This window comes from Lonchura striata, chromosome 9 (assembly GCF_046129695.1).
Source record: "Lonchura striata isolate bLonStr1 chromosome 9, bLonStr1.mat, whole genome shotgun sequence".
NCBI classification, from domain to species: Eukaryota; Metazoa; Chordata; class Aves; order Passeriformes; family Estrildidae; genus Lonchura; species Lonchura striata.
In genome coordinates, this window is record NC_134611.1 from 14,469,391 (window position 1) to 14,485,440 (window position 16,050).

General features: G+C 38.6%; 1 protein-coding gene across 4 annotated transcripts in view; it reads right to left on the bottom strand.

Moving 5' to 3' along the window:
• Nucleotides 1-16,050, bottom strand: part of ST3GAL3 (ST3 beta-galactoside alpha-2,3-sialyltransferase 3) — a 174,231-nt gene that overhangs the window by 128,068 nt on the left and 30,113 nt on the right. For 2 of the 4 annotated variants that reach the window (XM_021528189.2, XM_077785375.1), the window contains exons 3-4: nt 8,989-9,036; nt 7,077-7,211 (exon numbers count right to left, since the gene is read on the bottom strand). The exons of 1 other annotated variant lie outside the window; for it this stretch is intronic. In XM_021528189.2, the coding sequence (XP_021383864.1) occupies nt 7,077-7,211; nt 8,989-9,036 (183 nt within the window). The remainder of the gene's footprint in view (nt 1-7,076; nt 7,212-8,988; nt 9,037-16,050) is intronic. One more of the 4 variants, XM_021528198.2, reaches the window with a different exon arrangement.

Here is a 16,050-nt window from a genome sequence, read left to right on the forward strand (position 1 = left end):
CAGAGCGATAAAAAGTATTACTGAAACCACTTATGCAGTGATAAACAAAGCCTTCCTGCTTGCTGTACAAATAATTTTGACACTAAACTGTATGAAAAACATTCCTCCTAAGTTCTGATGTGCAGAGCTTTGAAATTTTTCTTCATTCCTTGTCTATTCCAACCCAAAATGCTTCAAATTCAGGTGTTATTCAGTAAGAAACTGCAAAGTCAGTTTATGTCATGAACAGGGGATAGGTACAGAAACAAAACTATCATTCAGAACATCTATCTCATGTACAAAACAAGCTTTTTATTCAGCATCTCTGAATATATTGTGATCTTGTAAAACTGGATACAAAAAAAATCCTATTAGAATTCACATGAGATACACATGGAAAAGGTGCAGTGTTCTTGAGCTGGGTTAAGCTCAGGGGCCTCCTCACACTGAGGACCCCTGGGTCTCACAGCTATACAATAAAAAAAAAATACAAACAGAGAAGTAAAAGATAACCCAAACAGAGATTAAAAGAAACAACAACAAGAAAAAAAATTCTTATTAGCTTTTAGAAAGACCTCATTAGAAATATAAGATTACTTTTCTCACGAGACACCTGTAGAATTTCTGGTGCAGTAGTTCACCTCTGAAGATCACAAGCTTTTCATTCTCTTTTACTGGCAGAACAGCCAAGCCTAAACATGTACCTCAGACACAATGACTGCACCAGATAGGTCAATGTAAACTGTGCCATTGGTTTCAATCCTATTAAGACTTAGTTCCTGAGCCAAGGGAAGTATTCTATTTGACATCACTTAGGTAACAGAAGCTGCAGAACACGTGCATGCTTGATACTGGCACATCCTGTCTGTTCCCTGCCAGCACTCGAGTGCCACCCACCATCCTCACTCCACCTGTGCATCTCTCCTCCACTCTCCACACACTGACAGCTGTTACCCTATGTGCTGCTTTCCTCGTAATTTCTTCCCACAAGAAATTACGTCCTGTACAACCTCACCTCCACCGCCAGTAGAATTGTGCATAGGAAGGTATCCATTCCATAAGAAGAAATATGCCTTCAATTTTTATTAACCCTTCTGACTCCTAAAAAAAAAAATCTGTACTAAGCAAACAGCCAGAAAGATTTTTTTTTTTTAATAACTCTTTTTTCAAAACCACCCATAGCCACTGACCCATTTGTCTTTAGTCTTATCTCATTCAAACCAACATTCCCTTCTTCCCAACAGGAAATACAATAAGAGGAAATGCAATAAGAGATATATCACCTCATAAATACAACAGCATCCTGGACTTTATATTAAATCAGCACTTCATCAGCTTTGCAACTAAAGCACCAGAACACAGACATGAGCTAAACACTAAGGACAGACTTCCACTGCAATGTTTCACAAGATTTCTCATTTGTTTGTCACAACTGTTTCACCTTCCCCAGGCTTTAAGTTTTGAAGTTCACTGATTATTACTGACAGAGATACAAAGTAATTTCTTAAAACTACATGTCAACTACCTTGCAACAGGCATTTTCCAAAAAAAAAAACTATTAGAAAACAAAAAAACCTTTCTGGTTTCAAGCCAGATGCAGGGTATGTTCCTGATTTTCAGTAGGGTGTAAGTACAGTTTCAGGCTGTAACATCAAACCAGAAGCATCCACGCCCCTTCCTCTTGTTGGTAGGTGAGATGTACAAGCTACTGCAGGCAGAGAAATGCTGCTCTCACCATGGACCATCTCACACTCATGGGCACTTTTGGAAGTCAGCATTACTATTAGCTTGGAAATGAATCTCTATCACATGCTGCTCCCCCAGGAAAGACACTAGGACTCTCCAAAATTACAGATTCAAAGTTATCCTCCTTTTTAGCAAAAATTGCAGTCTGGCTACAGACTTACAGTGTCATTTAGCTGTATCATTGCAAATACAGGGGCCAAAAGTCAGCCCACATGCTGGCTGGAAGCGCCCTGGACTCACAAAAGACAGATAAAGTCCAAATATTGGAAGAAAGCCAAACACACAGAGGCTAGGAAAAGCCAATCCTTGTCTGGAGTTATGTATCTAAATTAAAACAAGATGAAACACAGATCCACTAAATCAAAGTACAACTGAATCTAAAACACAGTTTGGTCAGGGTATGATAATTCCAGGAGAGGAACTGAACTGATCACACAGCTCATAGCTCAAGAAAGGGGCAGTCCCATTCCTACATTTTTCTCCATTGAAAATAGAGGTGGCAATAGCCTGTCTTGGCACTCATGCCACCTCTCTGTGCCCTTACACATTGCTTCCTCCTCTCATAACCTTAGTTAAAAGCCCTGCTCACTGAGTTAACCACTTGATATACAGAAATATTTCTCCTTATTTTCATGTAGTGAGATAAAGAAGTGCTGGAATATTAGAGAAAATAGCATAAAACAGAGAGAACAAGATAAAAAGACTCCAGCTTCTCCACCAAAAATCAGCTTGAACCAGCTGGCCATGTTAAGTGTGGTTTGATGTTGGCCTCCACCAACATCATCATGATGACCCTCCCCCAGCACCCCAATCATTAGGGGGTCTCTGCACTGAAGGACAATGCAGAGCCATTCACAAGTACAGTCTGGAGAACTCCCTTCACATTTAAGCATGTTGGTAGTTCTGATCCAGCCCAGGCCATGTCTGACCCGCCAACTTCCAGACCACCTCTATGGCTCTGTGGCACAGGATCTGCTTTTAAAGCAAAAAATGCATAAAGGTAATAAAGAGCTTAGTTTGCATCCCCTGGAAGAACATCATGGCATAATCTGAACAAGACTTTAATATTTCAGCCCACAGAAGACTGAAAGGCCCATGAAAGATAAAAGTAACATTATTAGAAGAGCACAAGTCATTCTAAAGATCACAATAACCTATGCTAAGGACCTACAGATCTCAGCTGGCAATGTAGCACAGCAGTGCACAGAAGTGAATAAACATGGGAAATGAAGTTTCATCGTGCACCATAAGAACAAGAAGTCATCTTAGGTCAAAACCAAAATGCATTTCTACATTTCCAGGAAGATCAGAACTGAATAAGAATCTAAGAACTAACAACTATTTCATAATAAGGCATGTAATTGGGATTACATGAAAAGAAATAGAGCCAAGAATAGCAATTTCTATAAATTATGCAAATCCCATGCCAAATTCAATGTTGGCATTAGCATGGAAATTCCTCCAAAGAATCCAACAGAAATCCAGGTACCAGGCTACACGTGAGAGATGCATTGTATCATGTCTGAAAAACTCCATGCAGCCCACCCAGGAAGCCATAAAGCCCAGTGTACAGTATCTAGCAAGTATTCAAATTGCCTTTTGCATCTGCAGCCAATATTGCTATATAGAAGTAAAATGGGCAAAATTTTCCCCTTATGCTACTAATTTGAAATCAACAGTCCAGGAATTAACTTGCCATAGTGGTTTTATCCTTTCAAACTACCTGTAACCAATTTCACTGATACTAACCCTTGAGTGCTAACCCTTTTAGCAGCCAGCTACTTAGATGCACAGTACAAAGAACATTGCCTACAGAAACAGAAAATTAACCATTTTTTTTTAAAGACGGGCAATATGCAGTTCTAGCTCTATGTTTAACTGGTAATTGCAAGTACAGGAGGGAAGGCACAAGATTCAATTTCACTATTTTATTCAAAATGTTTGTGTTTGTCAAAGAAATCCATATAATTCTCAAGAGACAGAAGTCCTATCGAGGATGCTCAGACCACCCTGATACATTTCATCCTGTCCAGTGCAGTTTGGTCTCTGCAGAATTGAGGATCCAATTGAGCCAAGCCCTGGTCACTATTCACATGCAAGTTCTACATCTGCAGCAAAGGTCACAAGTAAGATAACTTATTCTGCAATAAAGAAGGCCAAACATATCACATTCACCTTGGACTAAGAAAACACATATGGACAGTTATAAAAGTTCAACAATGTAAATAGTTCTGCTAGAACTCAAGAGACAAGAAAGAATTAATGAAAAAAAGTCATGTTAAATGGATCAGCTGAAAAGGACAAAAGAAAGCTTTTATTCCAAAGTTAAAAAAATAGCAGTCAGGACTACTGAGCAATAATCAAAGTAATGGATAAACAAAGACTTAATGTTGCACCCTTTCCTTACGATTTTCACCTTAACCTCTTCAGTGATGGAATTTACAGATGAAAACATTATCTTCTCTTTAAATAACCAGGGAATAAAAAAGACTGTGAAGGCAAGTTCAGGAGTGGTAAAGCTGAGGCCACCCAAGCTTCTCAGCACAGCCCTGCATGGACTGCATGCAGGTCTGCCTTTCAGTTTCCCCCTCACCCCCACTCACACTTTTGCATATGCGTTTACCAGCCTTTTTCTCCAGGTTGCCAAGTGACATCAAGGAAAACACCAAGAAAACTGGTAAGACAAAGCCCAGTCCCTGGTGCCTTTCCCTGCTCTGTAACAATCACAGAAGGAGCAGAAGTGACACCTGTAAAGCCAAGTGCTCAGCCCTTGCAGCCCAGTACCAGAAGCTTACATCACCAATCTACACCTACACATCCTAATAAAACTACAGCAACCTCCAATGGTAGAAAAGCAATAACTGACTGCTTTAAGCAGAATTTAGGAAAGACTCCAATAAGAAGATGAAAAATTTCCTCCTTTGATCTGCATGTGCCCCTTCACTTTTTTCAGGAAGTCATCTGTTTCAAGCCTTTGCTAAACAGTTGTTCCATTACTGCCATGAGTCCACTTGGCAAATGGAGTTAATGCTGCCCTACTGAGTCTCCCAGCATACTCTTTATTCTATACATTTTATCATATTTCCTAATAAAAGTCAAGAACAATATTAACAAAGCAGTAATCTATACTGGCTTTTAATGACTTACAAGATGTGCTGATTTGATGCAGAGATGTCACATGAGAGAGAAAAATTCCATTGAAATACTTTTAATTTGAATCATTCATTAAGCTACTTCTTGACATTTGCACCTCAAATCATTCACAGCTGTATTTTCAACTGGAGGAATAGAGCATTAATAAGAAGACAGATTATGATACTGAACATGCTGGCAAAGTCACATAAGGACTATGAAACTGCTCCATGACAGTTGCTGGCAAAGACTCAAGCAGCTCCCACAGTCTACACTCAGAAAAATAAAGAATGAAGTAGAACTTCATTAATCAAAAATGAAAAGGAAAAAGCATTTCTCCAGAAAAAAGCCACTTAAACCAGAAGAGAAAATACATGTGTTTTCCCTTTGTTTCTTTCCACATTACAGGAATGAAGAAATATACAGCATAGTAAGTTCATATATCCTTTCACATCATTATCACATAGTGCTGAGACAGAAATGCAATTTGGTTGAAAAACCCCAACACATTAGAACCACATCAGCTCCAAACATTAATTAAAGTTGCTTTCCTGAAACCAAAAACACCTAAAGTTAATTACAACTCACCTGAAAATCCAGGAAATATCAGAGTTTGCAACTGCAGACATTTGTATTATCAGAGTATCATTGAGAAATCAAATAAACAGCAAGGAAGCTTCTGCAAGTCAATGTTTCTGTCTTATGCTAGAAATCTATCACTACTCTACTCATTTGATACTTCATTCAGTTGCATTTCTATTCCTGGCCTCCATCCATACCACTCTCCATCCAAAACATAGTCACCAAATTCACTCTGGAGGACAGACACAGGGTTATTCTTATCTTTCAAAAAATGGTTATCTGAGCATCTCCAGCAGCTAAATGAAACAGAGCAAGTTTCCTTCATAGTTCTCACAGCTTTTCCCAAAATGGTTATGGGACTTTAACTTAAGGAATCACTAACAGCAAACTCCAAAATAAGCACAGATTTAAATTCTCAAATTATTACTCCACTGTAAGTGTGAACTCAGCATTTGGAAGCATGATTTTGCAAGCACATGAGCTGCAGCAGATAGCTACTGTAAACCAAAGTCTAGAAACCCAGAAGAGTTAATACATGCAAACAATTTGAGCAAGACCTAGATAACACTTGGTTTCTTGTAATGATGGAACTAGAACCTTTTAAGCCTGCAAATGAGAATATCTGCTATGAATCAGCGGTCAGTGCTGCAATCAAATGTGTCTAACAAGAGCATAAGCCTACAGTCCAAAAGCATTCAGTATTTTCAGCAAGCACAGTAGCATCTGGGAAACTTGCACATCCAGTGCACTCCTATCCAAGGCTTAGAGAAGAAAAATTTAGCTTGCTGTCAGACACAGGAGGTAGGAAAAAGTCTTGAACAAAAATAGCAGGGGTATAAATCTAACTTTCAAGGTCCAATGTTTGATTTGGTAGCAACAAAGTAAAACAAAGCAACTAGAGAGGAAAGACAAAACTAAAAGGAGCACTAGCTGCCTATGGCAAGTGAATGAAACCTAGGTCTCCTCAAACACCCTGCAACCTGATTGTTTCCCCAACTTCAGAGCATGACACCCCTTCTTTCTGAAATGCTTTCAGCTGAAACACTGGCCAAGACATAACATCAAACACTTATCTCAGCTGCTCAAGCTTTATCTTTTAAGGGAAGAGACAGCAATGAAGAGAATTACAAAAACATCTGGACTTGTGAAGGCTGGACCTCAGCATGAACCTCATGGTTCAGCCTCACTTAAAACACATTTGGCATGCCCTCTACCCAATAATCTCCTATGAAGCTCCATAGCTTTAAAGCACCATAGCCAGATGAGCTTCTGAACACTCAGTTCAGAAAGATTATCCAGAAAAACCTACACAGTGTCATTAATCTGAGTTGAATAAGGACAGATTTCCAGCATTTCTGAAAACAGACTTGCATGTGGGACAAAGTTAAGGGGAAAGCCAAGATAAGGACAAACACTCAATTCAAGTATGATACAGAAGCTGCAACAAGACATTGCCCTTCACATGGCACTAAAAAGCACTTTTAAGCCATTTAGTATGCAAATATAAGTACCAATTTTAAGCACCATGAAATCTTAACAGGGAGACTATTATTCTCAGCTGGTTTTGACTAATAACGAGAAAGGTATATGTAATTTTCTGTTTCAAAGCATATAACTTGAGCTGAAACATCACCTACTGGGAATGGCTGGGCCTGGAGCTGCCATGGGTTCTGTGGGTTCTTTCTGGGCTCTGTCTTTTCCTGGGTCTGCAGCAAGGTGAGATGGGATGGACAGCGGAAGCACAATAGCCACAGTTTTTCTTTCTCTCCTTCCTGTTCAACAAGGAAAGCTATCCCTCAGTTGGACAGATATCACACATCTTGACATCTTATTACACATACCAGTTCAGAGCAAGGTGAAGTTTGCAGCACAGTAAGTGCAAAGTACTAAACACAAGAACAATAAATGTACAGCTTTCTTGGATATTTCTGAGCCTCCCTTCTCAAATATATGAGTTTTCTTTATGTTTCTTTAATGAAGTCAGTCTTGTTGCAGTGAAAGGGTTTACAAAAGATCAAGTCTTACTGTCTCAATTCCTAACCAATCCAAGCTTGAGTTGTAAAATGCAAGCAGAATAAAGACCAATTCTTTTAAAACAGACCAAGGCAGTCCAATGGCTCACATGAGCCTGTCTCCCACCCTCCATATTAACAGAACTCCAAAAGACACAGAGCAGTTGAACTGGTTTTCATCACTAAGTTTACTCTCCTATTGGTGGAAACATTTATGGTTAACTCCATAGACACAAAAGCTGTGGTTAAAATTCAAGCAAAGGTATCTCAAACCTATGTAACTTCCTCCCTACTTCTGCAGACTGAAGAGACAACCACCCAATACAGGAGACAGACAACAACACACTTCAGTTATGACACATTAATTAGTAAGAGAGAATTAATAGAGGGTTTCTTCCCCCCATACACACAAAAACATATCCATTTGGCACACTAGAGATACTCTCACAGCAGATCATGCACTAAGAATAGATCTGTTTCCAGATATAAGTTTTAGAAGAGATACAGGGAGAGTATAAAAATTTTGAAGTGTTTTAAACAAAGTTACTACCACTAGTTCAGGGGTTAGTAAATCAGATGTGTGTTCAAGTGTCGATGTTAGTGTCAGGCAGCAGGCTCTCTTTCAAAGTGTGCAGGCAGAAGACAGGTGCTATGTTGGAAGGCAGCATGTTCCCCCTATAAACCTAAGAGGAAAGGCTGGCAAGCATGATAAAACAAACAAAAAAAAAAAATCCAAGCAAAGGTTTTGCGTTTTGTGGAAAACAATAAATACCCCTATCTTTAAGTGTTAAGGTGTTTAAAGATATAAGAGCAATTCTTAACTTCCCCTCGCACTTCATATATCATTATATACATATTGTAAACTGAATTTCGTTAAGTATCATGCTTACTATGGTTTGCCTTGGCTGTAGCTTGCACATTACACACAGCCAAATGGAGAGTTACTGATCCTGTGAAGTGCCCCCAGCACAAAAGAATTTTTTGATTTCTGGTCCAAATTAATTGTATGTCATGCTTAGGTTCCAAACACAATGAGATTGGGAAGGATTTGCCCTGGGTTCAATCTCCACCCAAAAAAAAAAGTTTCCAACCCTATTGGTTTATTGGTTTTAGGACACTTTCATTAGGACACTTTCATCTTCTCTTTCCTGGAAGCATTCCTAATGTCTTTCCTCAAATAACTCAACTGTTTGTTTAGCTGGGAAACTATCCTAGTAGCATGAAATAGTTTTTCTTCAGCTGGTAGGTGACATCATCTTAGTGCCTTTCACATGAGAAAAGGAGGACAAACTGCATCATCAACATGTGTCCATGTTGTTTCCTCGCTGGGTAAGGGAAGAGTCCCGAAGGTTAATCCTTGTGTTGTACTAAGGCTCTTAAAACTCCCTTTGCACTTGGGAAAGGAGCTATTTACCCTTTGGCTAGATGGCTGATTCCCACAGAAGTCTGACTCAGTGCCTCCCAACATGGCTACCATGTCCAATTAAGTAGAAGCCTTGTCATGAGGTGGGAGATAGAGAAGAAGGCAATGTTGTACCTGAGCCTATTGTATGTCCAACGGAGTCAAAGGAAAGAACCACTGAATCTGTAACACAAGAGTACAAGTTCATTTTCCCCTTTCTTTCAGCAGCATTTCTTGCTGTAACATTCTTTGTTATTTTGCTTAAGCAATTCCTTGTGCTCCCTTCTGCCAGGAAGCAAAACAGCTTCTTCACCAACCAGACAAAACAACAGGCACCTACCAGAGGTAGAACAATGGAGTATGCAATAAATCACAGTGCTGTTAACCAATGAAGTAGCCACAAGTCATTGAAAAGAATTTCATTTTATGTCTAATAAGTTTGGTCAACTGAATTATAACATGCTTTGCTGGCCTAAAGAGTTTTTTTCTTATCAGATATATTCCTAATATTTTATCCCCACTTAGGAGATTCACCTGTTACAATCAGTTCTTCCCTGAAACAGTTTGTTAAGCCAAGCACTTTGTGTTCCTTGTACTCCATGCTCACCATGTTTCCCACATCTTTACTCACAGTAGTGGCTTCCAACTCAGTGCATTTCAATTCATCAATATCTTTTCACTTTTGCACTATATGCAGCACATGTGCCAAGCATCAAGAAAATATAACCTCTCTATTTGAAACCCTTTTATTTTTCTTTCTGGGAATCACAACAATTATTTTATCCATGACTGAAGTGGCAACTCTTGCTCACTAGTTAGTACCTAACACTTTTAGTCACTGTTTAATATGATGGGGCACCCTTTGCCTTAAATGTGGTTTAAAGGCCCTAGTTTTTATATATGCAACTTGACATTTGGCCACATAGAAACCTTTAGTGCCTGCTTGCACTCAGCTCACCACATGATCCAGACCCTTTATTAGTCATACACTTTCCTCATATAGGACTCTTCCAGCCTAGAATCTATTTGAAAAATTATTAGTAATAATTTGATATTCTGTTCCAAGTAGAGTTGCATTATGGGATCATGCTCAATAATGGAACTTTCTCCCAGCTTTATGCTTATTTGAGACAAACCAAGACTTATTTTGGTAGTAAGCCTCCTGGTTTGCCATCTATTTTCATGGAAGTCATAACTGAAGGAGAAAGACTACCAAATTCTATTCCCCTACCAGTGGAGCAAAATTGGGCTCAGGACTTAGAGATAAATTGCCAATGGGCAAAATGCAAAAAAGAACAAACCACCACAATAGGATTAATAATTTTATGGCCTGAGAAGCTTTAAATCGACACAGCAATAGCTGAACTGCCTTTCATCTTCATGTAAATAAATCCTTTGACATTTCTCTTTGTCACTCAGGTTTCAGATGTGATCAACTCATCACACATCCTTTGCAGCACCACAAAGGCTGCCAAGGTGCAATGGCTCAGTGCGAGGCAAAAAGCTCAAGCACGAGAAGACTTAGCCTGCTGAAAAGAGTTTAACCTCCTGCTGCATCACTTGAAATTTAGGCAGGCTACAATCACAGCCATGTTAGAGCTGAAAATATCTTGACACTAGGACTGAGCCCTTGTCTTCTCTATATTTTACATTATTCTGATGCTTATTTTCCAACTCTTAAAAATGCAATAAGAAACTGTTAATTTTCAAAATAAACACCGTTGTTTTAATAAAGGACTGTTAATTTGACTGGCTTTAAAAGAATTTAGAAAAAGAAGGTCTGTGCTGTCTTGGATCCAGCACTATGGTAGTAACATTTAAAAAAATCAAAAAGAAGACATAACTAGTTTCAAAACTTACTCCAACAAAAATAAAAATCCATCTGGACTTAACAACTGTATTTCCTCTTTTGGGAATAAAATTCAGACATCATTATATTATTCTAAATAGCAAGGAGTTTAATTCATTTTAACTGCATTAACTTCGTTTGCCATCAATTTTAAAGTATCTCTGTGGGGTCCTACTTTTAAAAAACTGTTGATATTTTTATCAACATAATGTACTGCTTTGTAGTTAATGTCAAATTTAAAAGCTGTTAATTTTTCTGAAATATATTTTGCATTCAAACACTGCACATGAAATATTAGGACTTATCTAAGAATGGCTGAAAAGCACTGCAAGTACCAAATTAACATTATCGCAACCCACAAAAAGAGTTTAATGTTTCATTCCCTTAACTGAGAACATTATCTTCCTCATATAAAAAAAGCAATTTACAAGTAGATTAAGAGCTCCCTTTTCCAAACCAGTCCTTCATGCTACTATTAGTTTCAACTAATCAAATTGACTGTGAATAACCTGTATAATAGTCAACTCTTCCTCAACCTCCAGAAGTAATATCATAAACAAGGGTCTTTATTAAAGCACTGTGTTTATTTCTGATATTAGCTCTCCAAAAGTGAAAAAACTACAAACCTGAAGAAAGCTGAGATGTCACCTTTCTTCTACCCCAAAAGCTACTCACATCCAAATTCAGAGCTACAGATTATTTCTGTCAGAAGTTGGAGATAAACATTTCTTTGAAGCAAGCCAGATTTACTTGCAAATACACTGAGTTCTGCTTCCACAAACATAAGGAAAAAAGTTTCTTTGCTTCTATTTTCAAATCTCTTTCAGTCATCGCTCAGTTCAAAATCCTCCTGGCTTTCTAGGGGATCTTTTTTGCTGAGACAAAGTGGCAGCTCTGTCTGCACCCAGTGCCTTTCCCCAAGTCCCAGAATGTGCTCTACCTTTCAAAGGCAATCTTCAAAGGCTTAATATTTCAAAACTCATTAAGACACAATGTAAAACATACCCACTTACATGCACCCTTGCTTAGGTGTCAGGAACTGTTTGTGCCTGAAGGAGCAGTCCCCAACTTTTAAGATACCTACTTCCATAAATAAGCTTAGATTTTTTTTCTCCTGCTTTAACTGAAGGGCAGTCTTTATGCCTAAATCATGAAATCTGACACACAGTAACTTGCCAATATGTACAGCACACGCCACAGTGCCAGTCTTTTACATCTGTTTTTATGTTAACTACAATCTTTTTTTTCAGTGGCTCTAGCAGCTTAAAAAAGAAAAGGAAAAAAAAAAAAAACCAAAACAACAAGATATAGCAAAATCCAAATGTAATTCTGGATCTTATCCAACCCATCAGAAGAAGCAAAGACAGCACAAGCACTCACTCTATTTAGAAGGCATTCAGTGCCAGGAATAATGATGGCTGAGACCTCACCAGCCAGATTGCAAAGTTGCTTTGGGTCACTTTTTGTCAACTTTGGGTTCAAGTTGCACTGGCACCTATGCTCTGGGTCACTTTCCCCTCACTCCCACCATCCAGTTAGAGCATCACAAATTGGACCAAATATATAAACCTGCTTCCTCATCCCCCACAAAACAGTCCTGTGCAGGGCTACCTGAATGCACTCCATCACAGCCCCTTTGGAGTGTGAGGAGTGTTGTATGAAACCCTGTTCCACTGCTGCGAAACCAACACAAGGATCCCATTACATTCAGAAAAAAGGAGCTCGAAGATAGACTCTTCAAAGACCCTCAATGCTGCTCTGGGAACAAATTTAAACTCATTCCCAACAATGCTCCATACAGACCCAGAGCTAAATGTAGCTTCAAAGGAACATAACTGGATTTGCACAGATCTGTTTTGTAGTAAAAGCAAAAACAAAACCAAAAAAAAACCAAACCCCCAAAAACTCACCTGCAAGCAAATCTGTGATGACTACATTTATTGCAGCACTTACACCACACTCCAGCTAAGACATCCAGGTGTGTGGACTGATTGTATTTCAAGGCAAGGGATGCACTTCAAGCATTGCTAACCCCTTACGTTTCTCAGGGCCTGGGTAACTGCGCACCACACTCCCCTGTCTCCAAGATGGGTAAATTAAATCATCCTTCTTGCTGCATATATTGTGCACCTTAGCTCGGGGCATTTCTGGACAGCAGATTAGTATTCATCTGCTACTTGTAACACACTGCTGTATCTTTTCCAGTACTCTAGTTTCTGAACAGAAAAATAAATGAAGACTTGGGTCTTCACAAATGAGTGATGATCCTCACCAACAAACTGTAGAATTGTAAGAGACAAACAAAGCCATGCTGAAAAACATCTGAAGTTTCACACTCCCTGCACATCAATAGATAAATGCTTAATGTGGGTAGTGCACTGAAGAGATGTATGGAAACAGCTTTTAAAAGCCCAATAGTGTAAAGTTCTTAAAATCATGTAGGAGCAAATACATGGATTCATTTCCAATACAAATACTATCCTTACTTTGATTTCATTATTGAAGAAAATGCAATATGTGAACCAAAAAACAAGCAGTGGCAATACATAATGAGAACCGCAAATATAATCCACATTCAAACAAGAACTGCATATAAACTGTATGTTTACCTAAGTGCTGTTTCAAAATTCCAGTTAAGATTTTTATAGTAAGTCCCTCTACTAACTTTTTATTGCTTTTTTACAGATTCTCCCTGCAAGGATTTACAGATATTTGCCTCAACTTATTGGAAACCAAAGAAGCTGAACCAATAACTTATCTATTTTTTGGGAGAGGATTGTTTAGGCTTTAAAAATAAATAAATAAATAAAGGCAAGCAAAACCAGACTTCAGCAATAAAGTAACTTCCCCAAGAAAAACAACATGATTGCGTGCTGCTTTGGAAGTGGTCCTGAGAAACCACAAACTGTCAGTCCCACTGGAGTTATAAGAGTTTAATAATAAAGGCCTAATACAGCCTCAATATCACATACCATTACAGCAACACACTCTACAGGCCGAGCCAAACAGGGAATACAAGAACCCATCTAAACTTAAGGCTGTGATTTGGCACATTCTTATTCAGATGCTCAAGCTCTGAGGTCTGTATTGCTTTCTTATATGCATAATCAATGTCTTTCATTCCATACACCCCTGTTCTCCAGATACTCTGATGGATTCCTACAGAACTACAACCTGTATTTAATAACATCTAATGTAATTTCTACCTCCAGAGTTTGATCAGAGACTAGGTATCCTGCAGAGCTCCATCAGCTGGCCTGAGGATGGCAACTGCAGTAATATTACCCAACAAAATTTTTATTCAGAGTCAGAATGAAAACAAAAAAATTAGGTGCTTCATTTTTATCACAGAATTAGAAGAACACCCTTAAGGGTCTGTCATTCATCTGTCTCCCTTTTTCTGCTGAGTACTGAAAAGTATAGGATCAAACATCCCAATAGACATCAAATTTTTTCTGTTTGAGATCAATATTCTGGAATGAGACATACCAGAGAAAGAATATTTAATGCATTAAACTCTTCATAACTTGCTGACAAAGTTATCAATAACAACATAAGCTATTCTTATGTTTCACCCAGTCAGGAAATTAAGTGCGCAAAAGCACTCTCAAACACATTCTACTGTCAGGATTCACTTGGCAAGATCTTAGACCATCTCTTGCCCTAAAGAAAAAATATTTTGAATAAGACCCTCTCTTATAATGACTATGCAACATACTGAATAATTCCTATATCCAAAGAACCGAAAGGAACTGAATAATTTCAGTTCTGTGTTAGAGATCTCACTTAAATATCTAAAGTATGAATATTCTTCCTCAGATTCAGTAAAACATAACTGTCTGCACCTAAAAATTCCTTGACAGGGCAACCTTTACTTCCTAACACATTGTTTTGCGTGCTTAAGATAGATTTAGGGAAGGGCTAAGTAATTTACTCAGTTTAATGACAAGTGCTATCCTACTAACTTATTAAGTATCCTACTTTTGCATTAATGTTGGGCTCCCCGTTCCCCCAGCTTGGTCTATTTTGCTTTACTAAGCTCTTTCTTCCATAGTGCCAGGGATTTTCCTACTTAACACCTTCTTTTCTGAACACAGTGAAATGGCTCTGTGTTAAGGGCACTGGTCACTACAATAACATCTTCTGTACCACAGTTCAAGGATGTTCCAAATGACTCATATTCATAGTCTAAAACTCAAGGCACTAATTATAAGACATCACCTAAGCTCCACTTCACACAGCATCAGTGAAGGTCAAAGGAAACACATGTAATACCACTCTCACTGATAATCTCAGCTCCTATACACATACTCTGTCAAAAGCAATTAGTACTGCTCCTATGTTTAGACACCACAAGGAGTTAGATCTCAAGTGTATTGTTTGAGCAGCATAGTTCTAACATTTTCAATATCTAAGATGAGAAATTACATATAAAGACACATACAGAGTACAGGCACACTTCCTAAGCACAGATTAGAAAGCTAATAGCAGCAAATAGAGGGGCTGCAAGTTTTGGCAAGCAAAACACATGCAGAATTTCAGTCCAGTGCTGTCCACAGCTGATAGGTGACCCAGTTCAAAGTTCAAAACTTTATGGGAAGAGAAAAGTCACTCAGCAACAGGACACCTCTTCAGCAACAGGAAACATCTGATTGTAAAGAACATTTCCAATAAACTCTGGGTTTAATAAATTGTCTTAAAAAAAGGCTGCACTAAATTTGAATGCCTGTCCTGTGTGCCACCTGGCTATACTTATTTTGGTACAGCAATGTGGGATCATGACAATGCTTGTTTCATGTAACGTACCAATGAGGGAAGATTCATCCTCATTTGAGAACACACATCATTGAGCGACATCATAATAATGGAAATATTTAATTCTTAACAGTAATTCACTTATGCACTGTACAAATTAAAGTTTCTGCATTATTGCTCTAGCCACTATCTCTTTAAATATAATGCCCATTTACAAAGCACACAGTGCTGAGGAAGGTCAATAGGTTCTCTCTCTACTTTTGAGGCTGACCCAAAATACCTATTTTATTGACAGCTGACTTAGATCTGAACTCAAATTCCTTGGCCATCCACTCTGCACATGAGGTCCTTTTGTGCTACAGCCTGGACACTGGGAAACTTGACACAGAGCACTGAGGCTCAGCACAAGCTCTGCTGCAGGGAGGGCAGGCACAGCTGGCTCTGAGTCTCTGCAAACTAAGCCACAGCCAACTGGGGTAATTTTGCCATAACCCATGCAGCCCTGAACAAGTCCTTTGATTAAATTATTTCTCATCCATAAAAATAAACAATCTGATTTTTTCCAAAGACCCTTGGATAAAAGGCTTGAAAGC